The sequence below is a fragment of the Carassius auratus genome, chromosome 16, assembly GCF_003368295.1.
Source record: "Carassius auratus strain Wakin chromosome 16, ASM336829v1, whole genome shotgun sequence".
Taxonomy (NCBI): domain Eukaryota; kingdom Metazoa; phylum Chordata; class Actinopteri; order Cypriniformes; family Cyprinidae; genus Carassius; species Carassius auratus.
The window spans coordinates 2,487,282-2,514,407 of NC_039258.1; the positions used below are offsets into that span (position 1 = coordinate 2,487,282).

The 27,126-nt window shown below is 40.0% G+C and overlaps 3 protein-coding genes across 8 annotated transcripts in view; 2 read left to right on the forward strand and 1 right to left on the reverse strand.

The window, feature by feature from the left end:
• Positions 1-5,534, forward strand: part of LOC113115739 (ral guanine nucleotide dissociation stimulator-like) — a 29,050-nt gene extending 23,516 nt beyond the window's left edge. For all 4 annotated transcript variants that reach the window (XM_026283313.1, XM_026283310.1, XM_026283312.1 and 1 more), the window contains 4 exons: positions 646-739; positions 1,654-1,881; positions 2,093-2,207; positions 2,840-5,534. In XM_026283313.1, the coding sequence (XP_026139098.1) occupies positions 646-739; positions 1,654-1,881; positions 2,093-2,207; positions 2,840-3,021 (619 nt within the window). In that variant the 3' untranslated portion in view covers positions 3,022-5,534. The remainder of the gene's footprint in view (positions 1-645; positions 740-1,653; positions 1,882-2,092; positions 2,208-2,839) is intronic.
• A 582-nt stretch (positions 5,535-6,116) lies between these two features.
• Positions 6,117-11,426, reverse strand: dnase2 (deoxyribonuclease II, lysosomal). Its single transcript, XM_026283318.1, has 7 exons — positions 11,276-11,426; positions 10,916-11,024; positions 10,001-10,160; positions 9,432-9,525; positions 9,175-9,339; positions 7,772-7,984; positions 6,117-6,995 (listed from the first exon to the last, which is right to left on the reverse strand). Exons 2-7 carry the CDS (start codon positions 11,005-11,007, stop codon positions 6,598-6,600), a joined length of 1,122 nt encoding a protein of 373 aa, XP_026139103.1. The 5' UTR covers positions 11,008-11,024; positions 11,276-11,426; the 3' UTR covers positions 6,117-6,597.
• Positions 11,427-11,545: 119 nt separating this feature from the next.
• Positions 11,546-26,926, forward strand: LOC113115740 (B-cell receptor CD22). Of its 3 annotated transcripts, XM_026283316.1 has the most exons (13): positions 11,546-12,306; positions 20,370-20,476; positions 20,551-20,610; positions 20,822-21,175; positions 21,633-21,890; positions 22,320-22,589; positions 23,539-23,808; positions 25,008-25,277; positions 25,583-25,664; positions 25,749-25,797; positions 25,883-25,981; positions 26,257-26,358; positions 26,488-26,926. In XM_026283316.1, the coding sequence occupies exons 3-13, from the start codon at positions 20,568-20,570 to the stop codon at positions 26,545-26,547; spliced, it is 1,857 nt and encodes a 618-aa protein (XP_026139101.1). In that variant the 5' UTR covers positions 11,546-12,306; positions 20,370-20,476; positions 20,551-20,567; the 3' UTR covers positions 26,548-26,926. The 3 variants fall into 3 exon arrangements, with proteins under 3 accessions (XP_026139101.1, XP_026139100.1, XP_026139102.1); XM_026283315.1 differs by lacking the exon at positions 11,546-12,306 and having other exon boundaries at positions 19,699-20,476; XM_026283317.1 differs by lacking the exon at positions 11,546-12,306 and having other exon boundaries at positions 19,700-20,476; positions 20,551-20,624.
• The last annotated feature ends 200 nt before the right edge of the window (positions 26,927-27,126 follow it).

The window sequence follows — 27,126 nt, forward strand, 5'->3', positions numbered from 1 at the left end:
GTTTTTCACAATAAACAACACATAATTTACTGAAGCTGTGATTTGGCATGAGAGAAACAATCCTGGCTATCATAGTAACCCATTCATTTCTCATGAGAACAGCAATGTCCTGTCTATGTTAAGTTTGACTGGACGCACAGACATTGCCAAAAAAAATGGGATTTCACGTTCTTAAGATGATTACGTTATTATTCTTTGCATTCTGCATTGGTTTTTTTCTCTGCTGAACAGATTTGCAACACATTTTTGGGTCAGGACCCACCAGCTTAGAAACACTACTATATAGTACGAACTGCATAGCTCTCATTTTGTGAATCCTAGGATCAATTTTTCAACTATTCAAATGACAATCTTCCTGTTGGCTATGCTGAGGATCCGACTCAGTCCTTGATATGCACACACAGATGTTTCTTTCATGAGCTCTTAATCGCCGTAATGCTGCTTGAGCTGAATCAAATGAAGTTTTAAAGCAGGACAAAGACACACTTATCGTCTGCAGTTAGCTTCTGACTTCAAAGCTGGTGTGGAGTTTCATATTTAGCTTATACTCTAGGTTACAGTCTTTTCAGAAAGAATCAATGTCATAAGCAGCAATGGCAAAGAGCCTCCAGTTTGTGACAAGATCGCTCTGTGCTCCCGTTACAGTGCTCTTTCAGCCGTGGCAAATACGACAATGGATGCTGATGGCATGTTTGACTTCCCGTCTCCTGTCAATCACCTGCTCTCCAGGCTTTACAAGGTAAAGGCGAATAAAGAGCTTTATTTTGATTACATTGCAGTAATGGTTAGTTATCAGCTACTTTGAGAGATTTATTATTTGAGATCTCACTATGGATCTTTATAGCATTTAAAGTTTCTTTTTCGCATTGAACCATGCCACACTTTTATTATGTGACACATTTTTTTCTTGCGTGTAAAATCTCACTACCAGATAAAAGTTTTCTTGCATGAAAATTCAAACTCCTGAATAAATGTTTTATTCATGATCCAAAAACATTTTCACCTTAAGGCTTGTTCTTAAATGCTTTAAATTAGTAATGGAAAATTTTATATTGCCTTATGAAAAGAGATTTTTTTGAAGAATTGTGTTTTTAATGGATAGACATAGTTCATGTTATTTATTCATAGATTTGATGACTTTACTGTTATTCTAAAATGTAGATATTTTATTCTAATCACAATAACTTTGATTAAATTATAATGCATTTATTAATAATAAAGAATGTATCCACTGTAATAAAAGGTTGTAAGTAAAACACTATTAGAGCATGTTTTACAGAAAAATACTATTTCTGTTCTACTTGCTGTTTCTTAGTAATTAATTATGATATTTACAAGCATTTTTTGAAATTTCACTCAGACGTTTCACAAATAATAAAAAAGAAACTTCAAATAAAATTGAAACGAACATGGAGTTTTTTTAATTAGAAAGATTCAAATAGTACATATACCTGAACATAAAAAGTATCTAATATATTACTCACCTTCATGTTGCTCTAAACCCAAATGTCTTTCTATCTTCTGTTCAATATAAAAACAGACATTTAGCAGAATGTCTGAGCTTTGTGTGAGCAAACATGATATTTAAGAGCAAAACAGACAAAAATAACCCTCATAAAGATGAATGTATTGTCATAATTACCTCTGTTTCAGCACGTGAAATCCCCATCCGTTTCCTGTCTGGATGTTGATTCGTCACCGCCGCCCAATGATGCCACGCCCTCTGGCCTGACCACACCCACTACAGCTGTAAAATCACATCGGCGGTCTGTCTCCTGCGGCAACAACCCCACCAAAAACAAACCAGAGGCGGGGCCTGATATGAGAATCGTCAGGATACGGATGGATTTACATGACGGCAACTTATACAGAAGCATTCTGGTAGTCTAGCAAACACAACTGCAAGACATTTTCAAATGAAAGTAATAAAAAAAATTATGTGTTCACACTTTGGGCTGTGAAACCCCTGTATTTCACAGAATCAGTCCAGTGTTACATCAGACAATCTTCGGCATTTCATGTCAGCTCCTGTTTAATATGGATGCAGTTGGTCTTTGTTCTAATGTTTACTTTCTTTTCTGTGCTGCCTCAGGTCACCAGTAATGATAAAACACCCACTGTAATCAGTTCTGCATTAGAGAAGCACAACCAGAATGCTCAAGAAGCCTCCAAATACGAGCTGATCCAACTGCTGCCGGAGGGGAAAGGTGATGTCACATTTTTCATGTCATAATGTGCTGTACGTTTTTTGAAAATGCATCATGAAAAATATTATTCTGGACATACTGATAGGACATAGTGACATTATGGACTTGATATATAAAAACAGGCAGCTGTCAGTCAAATAAAACAAATATCAAATATGAATGAATATATACACTACCATTCACATGCTATTAATATTTTTATTCAGCAAGGACAAAATTGATCAAAAGTGACAGTTAAGGAATTTTATAATGTTACTAAAGATTCCTATTTTTAATAAATGCTGTTCTTTTGAACTTTCTGTTCATCATGTGACATTACAGCTGGAAAGAAAATTCAGCTTTTGTATCCTGATTTAAAGAGTTATTTTACTGTAATTTTTTTATTCAAAAAACGTGTGAGCTTAAAGAGACTTCAGTCCCAAAAAATAAAAACCCAGTAGTGTACATATTAAACATATTTAATTCATATTCATTTGAATTTATATTTAATCCAAAGTAATTTATTTATTTATAGCAATATATTTTACAAAAATGAAATATTTTAACAAAATTATTTGAACTGATTGTTTAAGAAAAACACAACTTTTTATGTGTCCTGAGTATTTCTTTGTCTTTCATTACTCTCTCCACAGAGTTATTAATACCTCCCACAGGAAACGTCTTCTATGCCATGTCTTCAGCTAGCGTGGACTTCCTGTTAAGGAGAAGAGGAGGAAATACACCTTCAGGGTCTCCGACTCTTGGCAACGAAAGCAGCGCAACCTTTCCACGAATCAAATCCAAGGGCAGAAGGCTAGTTCGGACACTATTTTAACATAAAAACAGGATATTCTCATCCAAATACTTTCAAAAGAAAAGACACAGTATATTTCATTCAGAGCTCTTTGACGTACCTGTGTAGAATTGACTCAAATCAGCCATTTTCATAAGTCCCAATATTAGTAATTTGAGTAGAAGCTTGGTTAAATTGGCTCTAAGATGTTAGTTACTGCTAAACATTGCATTTTTGCATCTCATAAATCCAAGATGAATTTCGAGACAGGATCATGTACCTCTTGCTGACGCCAGCATTTCCAGAACTTCCCCCATCTACCTCTAAAGCTAGCAGTCCATTGGTTACAGAATATTCTGCATTATTAATGACCATCAAACGGGGATAGAGCAGCGACAAGATCCCAGCATAAGAGAATAAACACTTACAGAAGGTACTTACACCTGTCTAACATTTCAAAACACTGAGCTGTCCTGTGTGTGGGTAAAAAGCTAGTGGAAAACACCCACCTACCTGAAGATGAGTCATGAATCCACTGCCGCTCTCCGGTGTCCTCACCAAGTATGCAAACTGATAGTTGCTTCTTTCTCTTTAAATATTAATACAGAATTCATTATGGTTATGGTAATATCAAGACTCTGTTCCAAAACCTAGTATAAAGTGTCAAATTATCAAAGGCAGGAAGCTACGTATCCTCAAAAGAGACCGATCTGAATCACTCTAAATAGGCCGCACATGGGACTTGGCACATGACTTTACAGTCAATTTCAGTACAGCTGGATGTTTGTTTCCAAGCTTAAAAGCACAATAATCTAGTAATAATAATAATACACTACTTTCCAAAAGTTTGGGGCCACTAAGATTTTCGGAAAAAAAAAATAATATTTTTATTTAGCAAGGTTATTACAGTTAACTAAAACTAAAATTAAAACCATAAAAATTGTTTCTTAAACGTTTCTTAAACGGTTTCTTAACTGAAATTATACTGTATATATATATATATATATACAGTATATACAAATCTCTTTTATTTCAGGTAATTGCCAAAGCAAGATTTCTCATTTGAAAAAACAAAACATTGTATATATATGGATAAAAAAAATACAAAATAAATTACAAAAACACAACAGATTTACTAAAATGTAAATAAAAAATACAATTAAAAACTGAAAATATGTAATACAAACGAATTCAAAATATTCATAAAAACAGTAATTGTATCTCAATGATACTAAAATAACATGGTCATTTAGCAATAATGCTTTAAATTGATCAAAAGTGATAAAATATTTATATTTCTACTTTGTACTCATCAGAGAACCCTGACAAAAGTATCATGGATTCCACAAAAAATATTCAGCATTAATGTTTATAATAATACTGTTTCTTGAGCAACAAATAGAATGATTTCTGAAGGATCATGTAGCACAGTATGTTAAAATATAAACATATATAACATACATTGTGAATTGTAAAATTATTTCACAATACTATTGTTTTTACTGTATTTTTGATCAAATAAATGCAGCGTACTGTAGATTAGACTTCTCTCAAAACATCAAACAATTATAATAACAATAATCTAACAGACTCCAAACTTTTGAATGGTAATGTATGTACAGTAGCACAAAAAGATAATATAGGTAATATAGTCAATTTTATTTGTATTTACCTATTTTTTTACTTTAATAAATTGCAGTATTGAATGTAATGTGTAATAGATTCCACAGTGTGGGTGTGCCTTCTCCACAATGGATACATGCATAAAAATAGGCCAAAAGAAAGTGACTGAGGCGGCAGCGTAATCATGCAGCCTACATTTAGAACAGGGCAGCTCACTAGGTTTTGGGACCGAGCCAACAGTGTGTTAAACTGAAGGTCTCCAGTTCTGGCTGTTCTTCCATACCAAATCAACTCCTTTAAAAAAGCAACAAAGCTGTGCCTGTGACATTATTTTTGTACTGATAAAAGCATAACGCTACAATCATCCAAAGTAGAAAACAACCCAGTTGTTGGAACCCTGATGAACCTTGCGCTCTTTCTCATATGCTGTTGACGTCTCTGTGGGAACTGAGGCATGCGAGAGCTTACAGCAAGGACGAGGGGTCCGTTTCATCTCAGTCTTTGGTTATGTTCGGAATAGGATACTAACATACTGTACTACACTCACATGCAAAAGTCTGGATACTTACTACAATGTGCAGCATACAAAAGAGTTATTATTTTTCTAAGATGATAACTGGACGTCACATGCAATGTGGTGAGGTCATGTGAGAGCAAATGTAGCATACCACAATTACCCTTTAAATATAACAGTAGAAAGTACACATGGAGTGAGTAGTAAGCTAGTATTCCATTCCGATGATAGTCATTGTTTTTGGTCACTTGTTTGTTAAGTGCCTTATTATCAGGTGCTCGTGTGTGATTGTTGCTCTGGTGTGTTGCGCAGTGAAAAGCATGTTACAGCTTCAGTCCTGTATCGTCAGATCTGTACTCTGACAACTTTATGCACTACATACCTCATATTCTTGTAATAAACTTTAATTTTGATACAACTGACAGCTTTCAGACCTGATTCATGCCTTTGAGATTTTCTTAAATTTTCCTGTGAAAATCAATTACTGTATAAACTAGTCATCACTTCTCCTTTAATATGATTTTGTAGACACCGCACACATGGAAACATTTTATACTGACTAAAAATGCCTGATTCTTTTTATTCTATTAATTCCTTGACACCTCAAAGCTTTATGTATTTATCATTTTAATGGAAAAAATATAGTGTAAAAATAGTGACTGAGAGGTTCCACAGTAAAGCAGTTTTTCTACATCAAAATTTCACATTTAATTAAGTTTTTTTTTTCCATTAAATATTATTATATTTTATTGTTATTAAAATAATATAGAAATGTGTGTATGCAAGTGTGTGTTAGAAACTGTATAGAAATTTTACAATGTTTTTTAACTGTACTTTTGATTAAAAACTGGTAGTGCATACTGTACATATTATTATTTAAACTAATGTCTCATTTTCTTTGTTTTAATCTACTAAAGTTACAGTTTATTATTTTACTATAGTTATTCAGCATATCTTGCAGTTTCCACTGAACTTGTGAAAAACTAAAGCAGAGATAATGTAATTACAGACACATGAAGTGATTTATTTCCTCAATGTAATACAGCAACAAAAGCTGAGGGATTGAAAACATCTCAGCCTAATTCCCATAATGCACTTCTGGCTTCTTGAGGTTCAAGAGAATGTGTGTAATAATGCAGCAGCTATTGCACACTTCACCTTCTAACACCCATTATTTGTTAAAATAAAAATTATGATGAAATCATGGCAAAAGAAAATATTAATATACACACACACATTTAAAACAAGGCTGTACCGTATTAAAATCCAATTCCTGAAGTTATACATGAAATTAATTTTATAATATCAATCATAAATGTACAGTCTTGTTGAATTTGCCTTTAAGCTAATTACCTCACATATTATTCCCCTGAAATTGCTACATATATTTATGAAAAAGCATTTGACCTAACAATCCTAACTGTTTGCAGTCCTTCTGCATGACCCTGATTTTGTTCTTCTTTCTGCTGTGTCCCACTTCATCAGCGATACCGTGCGGATTTGTCGCAAGTCTGCACTTCTCCATCGCATGTCTCACACTGCAGGGCAGCCGAGCGATAGGCCTTCCACACCACAGTGTCCTGACGGCACACCGTACCCCCGCCTCTCTTCTCCTCCGCCTCGTCGCGGTTGATATCTCCGACACAGACCCAGTCGCCAGACGCCCCACTTCCAGCGCTGCTCCCGCCGACACTGACGGCCCACTTCGAGTGGTCCTCTGTAGCCTTAAACGTGATGCTCTTGCCCGGGGAAATGAGATCTATGTTGAGGACTTTCCAGCTTTGAGAGCAGTCAGAGTGCAGGATTCCCGTGGAGCGACGCCAGAACTGAACCAGCAGGTCGGACTGAAGCGTAGGTGCAACCCAGGAGTGATACAGGTCTGATTATGAATGAAACAGTGAAAAAGATTACTTCTTATTTTTTATTTAAAATGCATACACTGTAAAAAATATATATATATTTTTTTCAGATTTGTAAATAAAACCGACTGTTGGAGTATGTCTTATTATTTCAGTTTTTCCAAATTTCACATCTAATTCAGTGTTCCCTGCAGTATCTTTGCAATTATCTGTGAAATTGAATAGCAATTTACTAGCAACTACATAAATGCTTTTTTGTCAGTATAGTTGACAAAGCATATGTGGACATAATGTAGGGCCCTATGATCTGTGATGCAAAGAACGCAGATTGAATTGAGGGGAATCCAGTCATAAAATTAGAAGTTTCATGATTTCAATTAATTAGACATGGTTTCTGACTAAAATGTATTTGGACATTCAGAGTCCAGAAAAATGAAAACTTAAATAAACAGAATCTATCAAAATTGAAACTGTAAAAATGGAATTTGGAAAAACAGTGCAACTGAAAACTGGCCCCATGTGTGTATAAGTTGAATTTTTTTAACTTGCCATGTTTTTAATGGAACAAAATAACAGTAATGTGCATCAAAAACGGTCAAATATGTAAATCTAGAACATATTTGCATAGAAAACCGATCTGTGAAAACAGATGAAAGAACCTATCTTCAATATGAACAGAACATATTTGTTTAACAAAAAGAGCTAAATGTTTTCATCTTGATCGTTTAAGGCTTTGACTGGCTGGCGTTAAGAGTTTCACTGTCACCATTACATCAGCATTAAAAATGAGTCTTACCATTGGCAAATGATGCGCCTTTCGCAAAGCTGACGAACTCTGATCCCGCCAGAGAGAGGAGTGAGATGCTGCGATTGGATGGCGAGGAGGAAGTGTTGTCCCATCTGCCCAGTGTGTGTTTACAGAGATTAGCCATAGCAGGTACAGCAGCGGCCAGTGAAGCAGGGATGCTGCAGTCGTATATGTGAGGCTGATTGATTTTCAACTGCTCACCTGTTTACATTATATTACATTACATTACCATCAGAAAGATAAATGACAGTGGATATTAAATAAATACAACCAAATAAAACTACAATATAATAGTACTACTACTATTACTACTTGTTTTATATTACTGTTGTTGTTTTTGCAATTATCATTATTGGAAATATATTACAGAGAAGTCAATTACATTATATGAAAATCTTTTACATTACCTGAATACAAATCATAGAAGATAATAAAATAAACAACAACAATAATAACAACATTATTATTATTATTTGTTGTTGCTGCCTAACTGTGGGCTCATAATAATAAACCATATAAAAAGTGAGTTTAAGGCACTCTAGTTAATGTCTGAAACATACAGCCTTGACTCGTACAAAACTTTCCCAACCTTGTTCCTGAGACACACCAAAAATGCAAATCTGATCGATTCATTTCAGGCCTTTGTTTCTCCACTGAGCGTAATTGGTGTTTGGTGTTTGGTTAGGAATATTTCAAAATGTGCACTGCTGGTGTGTCTCCAGGAACAGGGTTGAGAAACACTAGCTTTTTGCTTTATTGCCATTATCGGAAAGTCTGATAATACTGTGATTTACAAACATGAGACTAAATGGACATAAAGATGATCTCAGTGAGAGGTGTTGTAACTATGGTTACAGTGTCAGACGATTACTCTAACAGTCACTATGGCAACTGCATCCCATAAATGTTTTGTCTTTAGAAATCGCACATGAAAAGGTTAGGTGAGAAGCATTTCAAGCAGCAGATTTACTTAAAACATGCATAGATCAGACACATCTTGTTCATTTTAACACACCTGATTCATACTTACAGTTACAAACTATAAAGGGATAGACCACCCAAAGATAAAAAAAAATCTGTCAGCATTTATTCCCCCCCTTATATTATTCCAAACCCTTAAAAAGAAGATATTTTGAAGGATCTTGGTAACCAAACATTTTGGTTCCCATTGACTTCCATAATACAGTACAGACAGAAAATCCAATGGACGTCAACGGGACCCAAGGCTGCTTACCAGCGTTCCTCAGAATATCTTCTTTTATGTTCTGTGGAAGAAATTCCTACAGGTTTGGAACCACATGCATTTACATTTTTGGGTGGACTAGACTCACTTGCAATGCAAAAAGCCCATTTTATCCATCACTTATTTCTTAAATGTTTTAGAGTCGTACCTATGGTCTGAAAGCGCTCAAAAGGATATGTGACACAGATAAAGTTCTGTCCATTACTTATGCCAGAAGCGGGGTATGAAAACTGTCCCTGTGATTTAGGAGGGGGGAAATGAGGCGTGCTGTGGACCAACCAGAAGCCTTGTTGTTTATCAAAGACAACAACCCCTGGAACAAGGAAAAAGAGTATACATTAACACTCGGTCCTCCATAAATGTTGTTTGTGTTCCATTGATATCTTTTCAAGCAGTTAACTGCACCTTTGGTGTGGCCACAAGATCTGGTTGCATCTCCAGAAAGCTTTGGTTGTTGCGGTGGCTGATCATTATATAAAATGTACCCAACATCACCACCCTGGAAGAAAGTTAAAGCTCAAAGCTTCTTCACAATAAACATGACTGTATGAGAAAGCAAATCAGATGCCCTTGTGATGAGCATGTGATCAAAAGCATCGGTTCCTCTTTTATTAGGAAAAATATCTGTGCATCTAAAGTAATAAATACCCTTTTGAGTTTCAGTTTGAGCTTGCTGCATCAGAGTAAACAGCAAAAACTTGTTTGGTATCTGATCTGTGCCACGTTTAAATGTGGTTCTGAATCTTAATAGAGTTTAAACAGATTTATAATTAAATGTAAATGCAAACTCAGTGATTTTATACTTCTGCAAAACTGGGAAAATGCGCCGACTACAGAACAGGGTAAGCTGAGTAAGCGTCTCTAAGATCAGTCCGAAAATGACTAATAATGAAAGAAGAACAGAATATGATGAACTGAACATTTCATTTTTTAAATTGAGATCTTTTCTATTATGTAAAGAGTGTGACTTGTACCTCATATAAAGGCCCTACTGTTTGACCAACAGCACTTTGACTGTCATTCACTAAAGTCTTTCCATCCGTCCATCCTTCGCTCTCTCCATCCATGAAAAGATACTTCAGCCCCTCCTGCACAGGCTCATGAGGAAGATGTGGGAGTTTGTACAAGTAAAACCTGTAAGGAGAGACGGAAAAGAGGGAAATATGCCTCTTCACATTGATAAATACATTTTACAAAGACTCTATTTATTTTATTATTGAATTATGCTTTATAAGAAAAAAGACTTCTTCAGTTTTTCTAATTCAGACTTTCATGTTAAATTCAATGTGTCACTTGATGCTTGTGTAATTATTTGTAAAATTACGATTAATTTCTTAAATTGTGAATCCTACATCAAATATTTTCAGGCATATATATATAGTTAGAGCAATAAAAAATATATCTCTATATAAATTAACTGAGAAAATAATGACCCTATTATAAATTATATTATAATTTTACTATAAAAAATATTATATTATTAATATGAATATGAGTACTGTTACATTAAGTAGCCATTTTGTTTAGTTAAATTATTCTGTTTGTTTTACCTTACCACTGAAAAGTCTGGGGTCAGTTTTCAAACATTTTTATTACTTATGGTCACAAGTCTACAGTACTTATTTAATCCGTGATATTTTGAAATATTATTACAATCAATTTTTTTTCTATTTGAATAAATTTTTTTAATGTAATTTATTCCTATGATCAAAGCTGAATTTTCAGCATTGTTGCTTCAGTCTTGAGTGTCCAATTTGCAGCTGAAGAAACATTTCTTATTATTATCAATGTTGTAAACAATAGTGCACAAAGATGTAGTGCTGTGCCTCTACAACTGTGACTCAACATGCTGAATGTTTTCTGGTTTTAGGCCATTTAAAAACACACACCAGTCTACAGGTTTCCCCTGATCATCAGAACACGAGATGGAGGAAGAAGCTCCAGCTGATGCATGAAGGAGGAGCAGGACATGAAGCAACATGATGACAGTGGAAGAACCTGAAACAGTACAACATTCATTTGTCTATCAAGATACAGTAAATCCAATACAAACCTTCTCATCATTTTTAAACGCAAAACTGCACGTCAGCAATTTAAATATTAACTCTGGCATAGTGGTTCACCGCACTTAATGCTTTATAGTTTGAATGTGTTATACTGCTTATGGTCTAATAACAAACTGCATGCCTGAACTACAAATAGAAAATAAATGATCATCGCTATAAAAGTTTGACATAATCTAAACTTACCTCAACGGAAGACAGGCGTGCTATTGAGAGGGAAAAGTGGATCATGTCAGTCCATCGCTGAGAGAAACTTCAATTCCTCTTGTTGTCACATGTATCAGGTCCATTGGTTTCAAATGTAGACATAGAACAAGTGGATAGAATGGAATTGAGCTTTCACCGTAAAGGGAGGGGACTAATGAGTGTTTGTTTCCTTTGTTGGTTGGGTAATAGTTATTTTCTTATTTGAAGTTTCCACTGTGCATTTTCAATTTAGTGCTATTGTAATTTCTCAGTGTCAATATTCTTGTATTAAATATTACTAAACAGCGCTGGTAAAACAGCGCGAATAAGATTTAGTCACGAGGTAACTGTTACTTTTCTCAGCGCCATTCAGGACAAACCAATAACAATCGATTGTGTTGACTTAATCGAGTTTTTATTTATTTTTTTATCATTTTTTAGCGATTGCTGGGGCGGATTTCCATTTAAACGCCAGATGACAATCATTTAGATTTACGTATTTAAAATATTCAAATGTTTTACTGTGCGATTTTCTCTAACGAAGTACTAAAATAGTAATAATATCCTGTGTTTTGAATGGCGCTCAATTGACTATTCGGCATCATGAGCGCCAGTGCGCCTCCTAAAGGAACAATGACTTTTTTATTCACTGTCATACATGGTTGCCAGGGTGGCGGTTTTCCCGCACAATTGGGCTATTTTAGAAAAGAAGTTGCGGGAAAAAATACGGAGTTGCGGGTTGCGGTTTTTTGGGATACATTTATAATGTACCGTGGCCGCAAAAAAAAATAAAAAAAATAATTGTGGTCAAAGATAAAAGTGAACCTTTTATAAGTGAGTGTTTTTCCTGGGAATGAACACTTGGCAACAAACGCTGCTTCTCGCGAGATGCGAGTAGGCGCGCACGCCACATGTGCTTTGACATCACAAATCAAGCATCATCATCACGTCACTCACATCATGAGAGCGTTGTAGTCAGAAGCGTCAGTTAGGTTGTCTGTGGATGAACAAGCAGCATTCTTAAATATCAGGTAAATGGGGAAAGTATGGAAAGAAGTATCGCAAAGAATGGGAGACAGAGAAAGGATTAAAGGAGTGGATTCGAAGTGTTCCAAATGATGATAGAAAAGCGTTCTGCAAATATTGCAAATGTGAAGTAAGAGCTCACCGCAGTGATCTGGTAGCTCATGCTGCGACTGAAAAACATAAAAAAATGCGGCTCCTTTCTCAAATGCCAGAACATTATTTGACACAGGCAGTTCCTTTCTAAGAAATAATTCACCTGTGAAAGAGGCGGAGTTGAAGCTGGCTGCCCTTGTTACTTGTCACTCAAGCACTTTAACTGTTGACCACTTAGGAAGTATGGTGGAAGAAATTTAGTACTTCTGACTAGGGTCAGAAAAAATCAGAGAGGATGTGTTCTTATTTGACCTTTATTGTATGAGTTTGTGTATAAATAAAAATAAAAAAAAAACATTGTGTGATATTAAGAATTTGGGTAAGACAAGAGGCGAATACTTTAAACTTAAACTTATATAAATTTATTTTAAGGCCCTTTGTGGGAATTCAGCCGTTGTCTAATCTGATTGGACACTGAAAAATTGGGCTAGTTTTTATTCCATTTGGACGGGTTTTGAGTTGTTATTGGGCTGGAAATATTTCTGGAACCTGGCAACCCTGCTGTCATAGAGATAAGTGCAGCCAAAGTCTTTTGGTGCAGCACAAGTGAAATAACCGCATCTAAACACCGGAAACAATGTTGTTTACGAATATTAATAAGGGTAGCCTACTTAACTTTTGGTTACAAAGCAGAGCCCTTCTGGAAGTGAGAATGATCTAATTAATATTCATAAGAACGGAAAATCTAAAACCAAAACAACATGAAACGCATTTCTGAACAATTATAAAAACAACTGTCCTTTTTGTATGTTTGTTTTATTTTGTTAAATTAAATAAAATTACATTAAATTTGAAATCGTTTGTTGTGCGCTTCTGTCTGAAGCGTGTGTCAATGTCATAAATGTTTTAATGTTGATGGGCAGTTTATCTGCTTATTGCAGTGAAGTAACAGTTCTCAACGTCCCTTCTAGTAGTTTTTGTGCTCAGAAAAGGACAGAGAGAAATGGAGAACCACCATCTTTACTATAGTACGTCTTTGTGGTCCCTTTCAGTACGTTATTGTCATTGCTTTTAAAGAATCACGTTGATTGTGTCCTGTATTTTTTGCTTTTGTAGTTTAAGACTAAGAAAAACATATATGCCTAAATTTGAATATTTGTGCATAAATGTTTGCAGACAAAAAATATATCAGTGTCACATATGACAGATTTAAAGTCACGCTCGTTTTTGAGCTGCTAGTGATTTGTTTGCTATTTTATTTATTGTTAGCCTATTAATGCAAAATGTTGTCAGCAACCAGATAGTTTAGCAATCCAAGTTACACTCATCAAGTAAGATATCTAACAGGTTCTGCTTTTCATATTAATAACTTCCATTGGTCTGATGTAAAATTAAAAGAAGTCAACGATTTTCAACGAATGTTGCTCTTGAGAAATTGTTTTTTGGTTTAATTGTCTGCTGCATTTCCAATTTCTTACCTCAAGAGGTCGCTGAGATGTTTATAATCTTATATATCTCCATACCACCCTGAGGTTGTAATCGTAGTTAGATTGATGAATCCAAAACCTTGAGCACAAAAACAGTTACACTGTAGTTCTTGTAGCAAAATTTATTTTCCTATAGGAGTTTTGCGTGTGGTTACCACGAGTTTTCAATAAACAACAGATAAACCTTTGTTCCCTATCATAGGTCACTTCGATGCTGCGGTGACGTCACCACGTATGGGAACACCTCTGGTGTGACGAATGTCTGAAGCCCTATACCATCCCGCCAATCCTATTGGCCAAATGGCGCATAGCACCACCCTGCGCATGCGCGCGCATGATATACCTGGGTGCAGCGCGCCATTTCGCTCAGATTTCATTCCTTCAGGAATAGCGAATCATCTGTGCCCTATCGTCTCGCGTTCTCCAGCGATCTCTTCGAGCAGTGTTAACTCCTCTTCGCGGACGCGATGAGCTTTCGAAAATGTAAGGAGCCATGTACCAGGTACATCACGGCGGGGGACACTCATGACAGGTGCGTAGTATGTCTTGGTTTACATCACGCACAGGCGGCGCTTAGCGGCCTTTCTTCCTGTCCCCATTGTGATGGCCTGCGGCTCAGAGTACTGCGCTCCAGGGTGGAAGTTTTCTCTAATGTCGCCCTCGAGTCTAACCCCCGTCAGGTCACCTCTGCGACTGCCGAGGCACCGCACGAGGCGAGGGCCTGGGGTGACACGTGCGACATGGATTTTGTGGACAGCGCAGCGCTGGAATATTCTCCACATCGCTCGCTCTCCCCTACCCTGCTGCAGAATAAAACTTATACTGAGCCCGTCGTCTTCTCTAATGAGGATTTACTTCCCACACCGGAGGCATGCACCGCCATCTCCTTCGGTTGTGGACGCTATGACGACGATGTTTTATCCACCGCGGCCTCGGGGTCTGAGGACTTCGCGACCGACACTAGCCCTCTTCCTCCTAGCGGACAGGAGAGGCGTGTTTCCCCCTCCTACAGTGAGCTGTTGGATGTGGTTTCTCGTGCGGTGGGTAAATTGGGGCTAGACTGGGAGGTTGACAAGGCCGAGGCCCAACCTTCTTCCAAGCTGGACGACCGTTTTTTAACCAGTCGGACACCTACACAGCCCCGGAGGCCTTTGCCTTTTTTCCCGGACCTCCACCAGGAGGTTTCGAGGTCCTGGAAACAGCCATTTTCGGCGCGGATTACTAACGCCGCGGCCGCGGATTTCGCCACCGTTTCTGATATGGCGAACCATGGCTATACTATGATGCCCCCGGTGGAAGAGACTCTCGCCGAACACCTTGCGCCTAGTTCGGCCGCGGCTTGGAAGTCTCGCCCCCTTCTTCCTTCGAAGGCGTGTCGAGTCACGTCTAGTTTGGTGGGTAAATCCTACATGGCGGCTGGTCAGGCGGCTGCGTCGCTCCACTCTATGGCGGTCCTTCAGGCCTACCAGGCGGAGTTATTGAAGGAATTGGATGAAGGTGAGGGCATCACACCGGAGGCAGTTAAAGAACTGCGTAGAGCTACGGATTTGGCGCTACGCGCTACCAAACATACCGCTCGTGCAGTGGGCCGTACTATGGCCGGTTTGATCTCGGTTGAGCGCCACCTCTGGCTTAATCTCACCGATATTAAGGAGAAGGATAAATCTTTCCTTATGGATGCCCCTGTCTCCAGGGATGGATTGTTCGGTGAGGCTGTCACGTCAGTAGTGGAGAAGTTCAGGGCAGCGAAACAGCAATCAGCCGCTTTCCGCCAGCTGATTCCCCGCAGACCCAGGGAGGTCGAACGCCGGCAAGCGCCCGCGCGTTCTCGCTCAACCTCCTCTCACCGCCAGCGAGCAGCCTCTCGAGAGGAACCTACACCCATGGCGCCTCCTCGTAAGGACTGGGGCCCTAGGGTTTTTCCTCCGGCGCATCAGCGTCAACGTAAGCGTTTGAACCTGACCTCGACGGCTAAAGCCTCTCGTTCTCGGGTGCCGAATAGCAGCTCCTGATCTTTTTGCTGCTTGCCAGGGACTGTGCCCTCCGCTAGAGAGCGCTGTCGGACCGCTTTCGCGCATCCCACACTCTCATTGCAGTCCCCATGCTCAAACATTGATTGTCTCGCCGCTAACAGCGCCTCGAGCAACATTGGATCGAGCTGTAATGACAGACGCTCCCTCAGACACTCTGCGCAATCCTGCTTTCGGAGTTCGAGGGACGACTCAAGGACCCTACTCAAACGGCCCGTTTATGACGGCTCACACAGCCGCCGCTTTTTCGCTAGCGGCAGAGCCCGATGTTCCATCTGTTGGCCTAATTCCTGCCGTGGACACGTTTCAGGATTATACTCAACGGAACGCAACGACTCCGGCGCATACGCTTCCCCGGTGCACGAACACCACGGGTTTTTCGTGTCCGGTCGTTTTAACGCGTATGACGGCGTTGCTGGGAGCGGAAGCTTTGAAACCGTTAATATTGTTTCGGGCCGCGTGGGAACGCTTGCCCGGCATTCCTCAATGGGTGTTACGCACGGTTTGTCACGGATACACCATTCAGTTTCGGAAAGGCCCGCCTCCTTTCCGCGGAATTCTTCCCACTACGGTGAAGTCTACGGAAATGGCGGTGCTGCGACAAGAAATGTCAGCTCTGCTGAGCAAAGGGGCTATAGAAGAAGTACACCCCTCTCAGATGGAGACAGGTTTTTACAGCCGTTATTTCGTGGTACCGAAAAAAGACGGCGGGTTACGACCCATTCTGGATTTACGCCGTCTGAATCTTGCACTCAGACCGAGCAAATTCAAGATGTTGACGGTGAAAAATATTCTGTCTCAGATCCGACCAAGCGATTGGTTTATTACGATCGATCTGAAGGATGCGTATTTCCATATTCAGATCGTCAAGAGACACAGGAAGTTCCTCAGATTCGCTTTAGAGGGCAAAGCGTATCAGTACCGCGTTCTTCCCTTTGGCTTGGCTTTAGCGCCCCGTACGTTCTCAAAGTGCATGGACACAGCTCTGGCCCCGTTGCGGCTCCAGGGCGTTCGTGTGTTGAACTATTTGGACGATTGGCTGGTGCTAGCGCAATCGCGGACTCAAGCACACTCTCACCGGGATCTTGTGCTGAATCATTTAAACAGCCTGGGCTTACGAACAAATTTCAAGAAGAGTGTTTTAACTCCCTCTCAACGGATAACTTTTCTTGGAATAGATCTGGACTCTCGCGCGATGACAGCGAAGCTTTCTCTCCCGCGCGCTCAGTCGATTGCGTCATGCGTGCGGCACTTCAAAGCGGGTCGCACGGTGACGGTGAGATTGTGCCTCAGGCTCTTGGGTCTAATGGCAGCAGCATCCCCCGTGATTCGTCTGGGATTGCTTCAAATGCGCCCTTTTCAGTGGTGGACGAAAAGGCGGAATATTTCACCCCGTTGTCTCCCGCATCGCACGATTTCGGTGACACGGCGGTGTGTGATGTCGCTGAAAATTTGGATGTCAACCGAATTTCTCCTGTCAGGAGTTCGATTGGGAATTTATGCTTTCCGAGAGACTGTCACGACGGACGCGTCTTTGACTGGTTGGGGAGCGGTGTGTCGAGGGCGACCAGCCCACGGAGTGTGGACAGCGGCTCAGCGCGGCTGGCATATAAACAGACTGGAATTACTGGCAGTTTTTCTGGCTCTCCAGTATTTCTCGGATCTGCTGATCGGCCGTCATGTGCTACTCAGATCAGACAACACAGCGGTTGTGTCTTATCTGAACCATCAAGGAGGATTGCGCTCTCGCCCCCTGTGCAGGCTGGCGAGGCGTGTTCTTCTGTGGTCTCGGGACAAGTTTCTCTCGATCCGGGCCATTCATGTCCCCGGACGATTGAATTTCGGAGCGGATCTGCTATCCAGACAGGCTCTGGAACAGGGAGAATGGCGATTACACCCCCAGACGGTGGATCTTTTATGGCGGATATTCGGCAAAGCGAAAGTGGATTTATTCGCATCGAGCATGACTACGCATTGCCCGCTATGGTTCTCCCTACGCTCCCCATCGCCCCTGGGCGTGGATGCGTTAGCTCACAGCTGGCCCAAGACCAGTCTGTATGCTTTTCCTCCGATTCGTTTGATCCCAGCGGTATTATGCAGATTACGCCGGGACAGAGTGGAACAGCTGCTGCTGGTGGCTCCGCGATGGCACACGCAGCCGTGGTTTGCGGATCTGATCAGTCTGCTAGCGGGCTCTCCGTGGGAGATTCCCATCAGACAGGATTTATTATCACAAGCACAGGGGCTGATTTGGCACCCGAGGCCAGATCTGTGGAAACTGTGGGCGTGGCCACTGAGCGGAGTGCGTTAGTATGTCCCGGTCTTTCTGCTGAAACTACTGAGACTATATTGAGTTCTAGAGCAGCTTCTACGAGACGCTTATATGCTTTCAAGTGGAGACTGTTTACAGCCTGGTGTGGTAATCATAATGTGGATCCAGTTTACTGCCCAGTGGCTTCAGTGCTGGAGTTCCTCCAGGAGCGTTTCTCGGATGGCGTTACACCAGCCACTTTAAAGGTTTACGTGGCAGCCATTTCAGCTTACCACGAATGCATAGGCGGTGCCTCTGTGGGGCGTCATCCATTAGTTTCTCGTTTCATACAGGGTGCGCGACGGCTGAGGCCTTTCCGCCCTGTGCGAGTTCCTTCATGGGATTTATCCATTGTGTTGTTAGGTTTATCAGGGCATCCGTTTGAGCCCTTGGAGACCGTATCGGATAAAATCCTGACATTGAAGACACTTCTTCTCATGGCTTTATCCTCCCTCAAGAGAGTTGGGGATTTACAGGCTCTTTCTGTTTCACCCTCATGCATGGAATTTGCACCAGGCTCTGTGAAGGTGCTGCTGCGGCCCAGGCCTAACTATGTTCCTAAGGTCGCATCTAACCCTTTTCGCTTTCAGCAAGTGGTTCTGGAAGCTTTTTCACCTGCCGAGGCCGGGTCAGGAGATCTAAGTCTTTGCCCTGTGAGAGCTTTAAAGACTTATGTGGATCGCACAGCTCCTTGGCGTGGTTCTGACCAGCTGTTTGTCTGCTTTGGACATAAAAGTAAGGGCCATGCAGTTACAAAACAGCGCATGTCCCATTGGCTGGTGGAGGCGATTTCTTTGGCCTATGAGGCGCGCGGACTCGCTTCGCCCTTAGGGGTTAAGGCTCATTCCACTCGAGCTGTAGCTTCTTCTCAAGCTTTTCTCAGTGGCTCTTCTATGGATGATATCTGTGCTGCGGCAGGATGGTCCTCACCGAGCACTTTTATCAAATCCTACAGTCTGGATGTGAGGATGGCCCCTGGCTCCCGGGTTCTCTCCGCTTGAGCAGTTGCTTCCTCGGATCTCAGTTATCAGGTACGTCAGGCGTTTTGGTATATCGTTCCCATACGTGGTGACGTCACCGCAGCATCGAAGTGACCTATGATAGGGAACATCTCGGTTACGTATGTAACCTTGGTTCCCTGAATAGGGAACGAGATGCTGCGGTTCTGGCCGTTCCGTACCTTGATAACTCTTCATCTTCAGTCATGAAATCTGAGCGAAATGGCGCGCTGCACCCAGGTATATCATGCGCGCGCATGCGCAGGGTGGTGCTATGCGCCATTTGGCCAATAGGATTGGCGGGATGGTATAGGGCTTCAGACATTCGTCACACCAGAGGTGTTCCCATACGTGGTGACGTCACCGCAGCATCTCGTTCCCTATTCAGGGAACCAAGGTTACATACGTAACCGAGATGTTCCTATAGTAAAACCATGGTTAATTTCCATTAAACATATAGTGGTTACTACGGTTTTATGACAAATAACACATTTAAACTCTTGTTCCGGTAGTTAAACCACAGTTAATCTCTATAAAATAAAGTTTTAATCGTGGTAACTGTGATTTTACAACAAATACTGCAGTTAGCTCTCATTCTTGTAGTAAAACCATGGTAGATTTACATGTGGTTAGTGCTTTTACAACAAAAACTAAATTTCAGCTCTTGTTCCTGAAGTAAAACCATAATTTATTTAAATTAAATACAGTTTTATTTGTGGTCACTAAGACTTTCCAACAAATCCCTCAGTTTTAAACTAGTAAAATATTGTAGTAAAATAATAAAATACGGGTTTACTTGTGGTTACTATGCTTTCACAACAAACACCACAAGTCAAATATTGTTACAGTAGTAAAAGGTAGCTTTACTTATGGTTTCAATGATTTTACATTGGATACCAACAGTTAAACTCTTGTTCCTGCAGTAAAACCAATTTTAGTGAAGGATTGTGGTTACTGTTTTAGTGTGAATTCATTAGTTACACTACAATTGCTGCTGCGGTAAACCCATAGTTATTGCCTCGTGCACCTTGCTGAAGGTGGCATTGAGTTTCACTGGAGACAGAGACAGAGTTTAGAGGCTCAGACAGTGAGATAGTGGGATGGCCAGCCTATCACCACCCTTCAACTTCTGCTTTCTCTCTGGCTCAGCGTCCTTCACTGTGCGTCTGGTGCCATTCGGCTCCCTCTTCAACACATGTGTGTGTCCATGTGTCCACAGACGGCTCGCAGCGCTTGATGAAGAACATCAGAACCAGGTAGCGTTACAGCAAAACCAGGTACCAGTTTCTTGATGATTCTTGAACTTACTTACAGTCTTTCCTGTTTTTAGGCACAAACAGGGCTGAGATGTGGGTGCGTGTAATTGTGACCTCTGTGCTTCTTCTGTCAGGTAATTTTGGACAGGTATCTTGTGTTTTCAATACAATCAAACGGTTGTGATTGTGTATTGCAGCTCTAATCTGTGCTCTTATGTTACCTGAGTGCCCTTGGTGCACAGGTTATTTATATTGTATTGATTCCTGTTTTTATCCCTGGCGTCAATAGCGCACACCTTGCTAAGGTCAATGCCGGCCTCTGATTACTCCTGTGTTGCTTTATAGGAGTCGGGGCAAGTAAATTGCTGGTGTATTTCTCCAGGACAGACATCTGCGTTTGGGCTGGGACCACTGTAACACTGCCGTGCCGCTACGATTACCCCTCGCCCTCCAGCTCTACGCGGGTCATGTGGTTTCACATCTCTGTGGAGGGCCGACGGGATGTTGCCTACCACACTGATGGGAATCTGTTGAGCCCCTCTTTCAGGGACAGGATCAAATACATGGGGGGACACAAAAGATGCAGTTTGCAGATCACGAACGTTAAGCTGAGCGATGCAGGAATGTACCATTTCAGATTCGAGACCGACAACCAGGGGAGATGGACCTCTCCTGATGCCATCACACTGTCTGTCACAGGTCAGGCCACATTTTAAAGGTGATTTTTTTTCATGTTAAATAATATAAAAACAAGTTTAAAATGTAGGTGCAACTGTACACTGCTGTTCAACGGTTTGAGGTTAGTACTGTTTACAGTACTTTTATTCATTAAATTTATCAAAAGTGACAGGAAAGACATTTGAGATGTCTTGAAAGGAATGATAGCATAAGTCCTTGTTTTTTTGGGGGCGGTAGGGCTACCTGACTATTCAACCAATGGTGGAAGGAGTGTTTTTTGCACAGCCACCTAGAAACACACTAGTAACCACAAAGCAACAGCTTCTTGCACTCGCTTTTTCTGTAGAAAATCTAGTAATAAGGGAGAAATTAACAACTTTTAATGTTGTTGTTTATTTGCATATAATTGTGGAAAACAGCCTGTTCATAATTGCACGTCGCATGCACCTAATATTGTGAAATGTTGTATTGATTCCAGAGCTTCAGGTTCATGTACATCCTCAGAGAATAGGCAACATGTTTTCTGCTGGCGAGACGGTCTTCTTGAGCTGTGTGGCGCGAGGCTGTGCCGCCCCTGGCAGGAACTTTGCCCTTTATCGGAATGGGATCAACTTGGGTCAGTCCAACAAGCTGTCAGCCATCTATAACTTTGACAGCCAGCATGCAGGTACCTACACCTGCCGTCCAATACCCCCTCAAAATGTTCAGTCACCAGGACTCACCCTGGCTCTCGGATGTGAGTATTGCGTATGCATATAAACACTAGTTCTGTATGTGTAATTGAACACAGCTTTGTCACAACAGGAATAAATTACATTTTAAAATATATTGAGAGGAAATGGTTATTTTAAAGTATTATATTCACAATATTACCATTTAAATGCATTTTTGGTTATATAAGTGCAGCCTTGGTGAGCATAAGAACAAAAATAAACATTAAAACAAAACATTATTGAATAGTACTGGATATAGTATAAACATGTCTAAACTCTGCTGCATGTGGTAGCATCTAAATTGGCTGATTTTATACATGTGTTTTTAGAAAAAAACTACTCAAGGATTCAACTGTGCATAAAACTTGTAGTTACTTACTGTTGAATTCTACAGTCAGTCGTCCTCTCCCATTAGAACTTGCATTTAATCCCTCTCTTTCTCTGTGTCTCAGATGCTCCTCGCTACACCACGATACAGATGACCCCTCGAGAGGCAGTCGGGGAGGGCGATTCGGTGACTTTGACCTGCAGTAGTGATGGAGCTCCGCCAGCAGAAAGTTTCACTTGGTTTAAAGAAGGAGAGAGTGGCAGTGTGCCAGACAGCTTTCAACCTGAGCTGAGATTGTGGAGTTTGGACTACAGGGACCATGGAGAGTACTTCTGTGTGGCCCGCAACCCACTCGGCACAGACCGGTCCAGACCACTTTTACTCAATGTTACCTGTAGGTCACCTCTATTTTTATGCAGCCAGAGTAAATAATTTAGGTATTGCTAGTCTGTTTGCATACATTTTAAAAAATAAAGGTTGAATAGAAGAACCTTTTTTGGTTCCCCAAGGAACCTTTCAGTGAACAATTCTTAAAAGAACTGAAGAAAAAAGAAAAAAGAACATTTTATAATAACTTTTTCCACTATAAAGAACCTTTCTTTGGGGGGAATTGAAAGGTCCCATGGATGTTAAAGGTTCTTAATGGAACTATTTTGAAAAATGTGTTGAAAAATAGAATTTTTGAAAAGACATTTATTTCCATTTATTGCTGATCTGATGTGCTTGAGAGTGCAGAGATTTATTTTAGTTGCTGGTTCTTGTGTAATAACTTTAATTTTGGCAGGACATTATGTCACATTGTCTGCCACCCTCCAATAGATCAAAGTTCAAATCAAGTGTACAAATATCCACATGATGCTCAGCCATGAAAGGAGTATTTACTTCCTGTTTTCACTTGTTAAGTCAAACATCACTACAAGCATTCGTCACACTTTGGGGGTAGAGGTGTGTTAACATAATTCAATGTTAAACTTTGGTACGTGACTTATGCCACATTGTTTATGCCATGGGCATATGCATCACATTGTGTGGTTTATGTATGCTACTGCTTTCTAAAAGTTAGAGTTTTCACCTTGTGAATGATAAAACGTAGACATATATTAAAAACTGTTACAATGAGTTTACAACCAATCAGAATGACCAAACAACCATATAGATGCATGTCAAAATGATTTCTATAGGATCATGCGACACTGAAGAATGGAGTAATGATGCTAAAAATTCAGATTTACATCACTGGAATAAATCGCATAAAGAATATATTTTAAATTCATTCATTCATCATCATTAGTGTATTTGGGAGACTTTTATGTATTGTAAAATTGAACATTTTTTTCTTCTAGACTCCCCAAAGAACACAAGAATCCTCATCAGTCCTAAAGGTGACATCAAGGAAGGGTTTGCTGTCAATCTTACCTGCAGCAGCAACGCCAACCCTCCCGTGCAGAAATACGCCTGGTACAAAGTGAACGGCGGTCAGCCCTGGACCAAAGGCACTTCACAAAATCTCACCTTTGCTAGCGTGCGTTCCCATCATGCCGGACAGTACTACTGCACTGCGTGGAACGTGTTTGGCATGGGGACATCACCCACTATTTCTCTTATAGTACTCTGTAAGTTTATACTTATTATAAACTTATATTGTAAAGTTTTAACATAGGTCTAAGAGTTTTATAACTTGAACATGCACTGTTTCTGGTGCCATCCATTTCCAATTGTTTTAGAGATATAAATTTGCAGTTCTGAAAAAAAAAAAAGAAGTGAGAATTGCGAGATATAAACTTGGAATTGGACGTTTACACTTTATAATTCTCTGGAATCCTGTTTCTGCCACCATATAATTTTATTTTTTTTAATTGTTGCTTTTTATTTTAAAATTCACATTTTTTTTTTACTTTGAGATTATATCAAGCAATTAAATTTGTTTTAATTAATATCTTTAATATCTCGCAAATCTGAGTTTAGATCTTTGTATCCCTATGTTTATATATAACTCAGAATAGTGAGATTAAAAAGTTGCAATTAAAGCTGCGGTAGGGAACTTTTGACGCTCTAGCGGTTAATAAACAGAACTGCTTGCGTCTTGCGGAAGAACAATGTAGCCGGAACTACTTCTCTCTGTTTATTCCTATGAAGAATCAAAGGTACTGGGTTACTCCGCCGCGGTACCCCCGAAGCAATCTAAAATATAAACCGAATATAAACACTTATTATAGGTGCACCGTAGTGATTCAGGACAAGCTAAAAACACGGTTTGGAAAACGGATTCATGGTGTACTCGCTTATTATATAAATTTTTCTACATTTTGAACACAAACAAAGTTAGGGACCGCAGCTCTGATTGGTTGTTTCTTACCGGGAGCGATAGTATTCCTGCAAATGGCAATAGGACCACTGGGAGGAGCCAGAGGAGCTTGATTTTTTCACAGAATATCTGTCTCATATTCTACTGTCAGGACATAATGACAGGTTTAACAAATATGTAAAAAATATATTTTTACAAAAGTTACCTACTGCAGCTTTAATTAATTTTTATTTCTTTTTGTATCCTGTAGTAGAATCAAGCTTCCATAAAATACAGACTGGTTTGGAATAATCAGACCATTTAATGCACTTATTCTAGTTATTTACTTTTTGTGGATTTCTTGCACATTCACAGAAAATAGGTTACTTCCGCATTGCAAACTAAGGATACTCTACCTACTGTATATACCTCTTTGAACTGCAAAATTTTTGTATCTTTATACATTAGTCCTCCAGTTTCTTTCTTTTATTTAACCTCCTCCTCTCTCTTTCTCTCTCTCACTCTCAGATGCCCCCCAAAACACCTCTGTGCTGGCTCGGCCTTCCACTGTGATCGAAGCGGGCAGCTCGTTGACGCTGACCTGCATCAGTCAGGCCAATCCGGCGGTGGAGAACTACACCTGGCACCGGATCAATGCGGCTGACGCCTGGGAAACTCGATCGGGTCGCAGCTACACCATTGCTGAGGTCAGCCCTGGAGCCAGCGGCCAGTACTACTGCGAGGCCCGCAACCGCATCGGAGCGCACAGCTCCCCGGTTCTGACCGTGAAAGTCCGAGGTCAGTGCATAACACACAGCAGATCAGCAAATCAGAATATTAGAATAATTTCTGAAGGATCACGTGACACTAAATCCTGGAGCAAAAACTTCACAACATGACTGTTTTTACTGTGTTTTTGATCAAATAAATGCAGTCTCGGTGAGACTTCCTTTCAAAAGCATAAACATTTAAACTGTAGTTGTGTGTGTTTTTGTATAGAGAGGAACTTCTGGACATAAATGTAGTTACTGCTTACCGCTGTTTGTCAAATGAATGATGTGCATGTCTGTCCATGATTGAGCTGCTGTGGTTTATATGTTCAGGCCGACTGAAAGTGATCGCATTGGCATCTGCAGTTGGTGTTTCTATAGGATTGATATTTCTGACCGTGGTCGTCATGATCAGGTGATTTCACCTTTACTGACTTTAATAGTAAATATCTGATCTTCTATCTGATCCTGCACGCATAATTTCACGTCTCTTCCGCAGTAAAAACATGCATCGCGTCGACACTGAAAATCTTGGGGAAGAAAAACAGGTCATTTTTATCTTATCTTATCTTATTCTCATCACATAAACTGAATCTAATATTAATCGAATGCCATATTTCTACTAAAAAACAGTGTTCACCAGTAGTTGACTTGCCAGTGGACGATTCTCAGTTTAGTGGATCAACTTCAGAGATGTTTTACCTCAAGAGCACAAAAATGTCAGACATTCTGGTGAGTTTTCTTTGCTCAGATCTCCTTCCACTATTATGTCCGTCTCTGTTGTATACTGTAAATGTGTGAACTGGAACACAGCTTTTAGGTTTATACTTCTATAAACTCAGCCTCATTGTCTTCCATTTCACAGTTAATTGTTAACAATATTAACCCAAAAACAATCATGCATGTGTTTGAACGGTTAAGAATCTACCAGAATTAGTGGATAGTATACGAACTCGGAGATTCTTACTCTCTAAACTTTTTAGTGTTATATTTTGTGTCTTGTTCAGGAAGAGCCAGAGGAGATTTATGAAAGTAGCCACCCTTCCATCGTGCCGCTGAAAGAAGCCGCTCAGAGCGCTGAGGAACAGGGAAAACTCAACTACATTACGGTTAATGTACATTACATTATTCTGCCATGCCCAGGTTAAACACAATGAAACAGTCCATCTGTGCTGGTTTACGCCAGTCCTCTGTCATATTAATGCCATTGTTGTTGTGTTTGTCATCTTTTTTTACAGTCAGGCGAAGGTCACAAACATACCTCTAGATGGAGACAAGAAGCTCAAAGATGGTCCTAATGTTATTTATACTGTTCTTGACAAGCAACCGAGAGAGGAGATGGAAGAATCTGGAGTCTGAAGCAGTCAACTGATGGAAGAAATTGTAAAACCACACAGGGACTTTTTTTTTTTATGTGCACTTATGGACCACTTGATGTAGCCTGGACACCAGAGACTGGAAAATACACATGGTACACCAGTGGAAAAATATCCCCACTGGATGCTCTGTTTAATTGTGTCCAGCTGCAGTTTAATCAAATCCAGCTGCTCTAAATGACACACTACTGTTCAAATGTTTAGGGTCAGTAAGATTTTTTACATTTATTTTAATTAAGAATACAGCAAAACAGGTATATTGTGGAATATTATTAAAATATATAATGACTCTTTTTATTACTTTTTAAAATGTATTTTTCAGCACTATTGCTCCAGTGTCACATGAAAACAGTTGTGCTGCTTAATATTTTTGTGGAAACACATTCTTTTTGGGATTCTTAGATAAATAGAAAGTTCAAAAGAACTTTTGAAATAGTCACTTTTGGAACATTATAAATGTTTTACGGTCACTTTTGATCAATTTAATGCATCCTTGCTAAA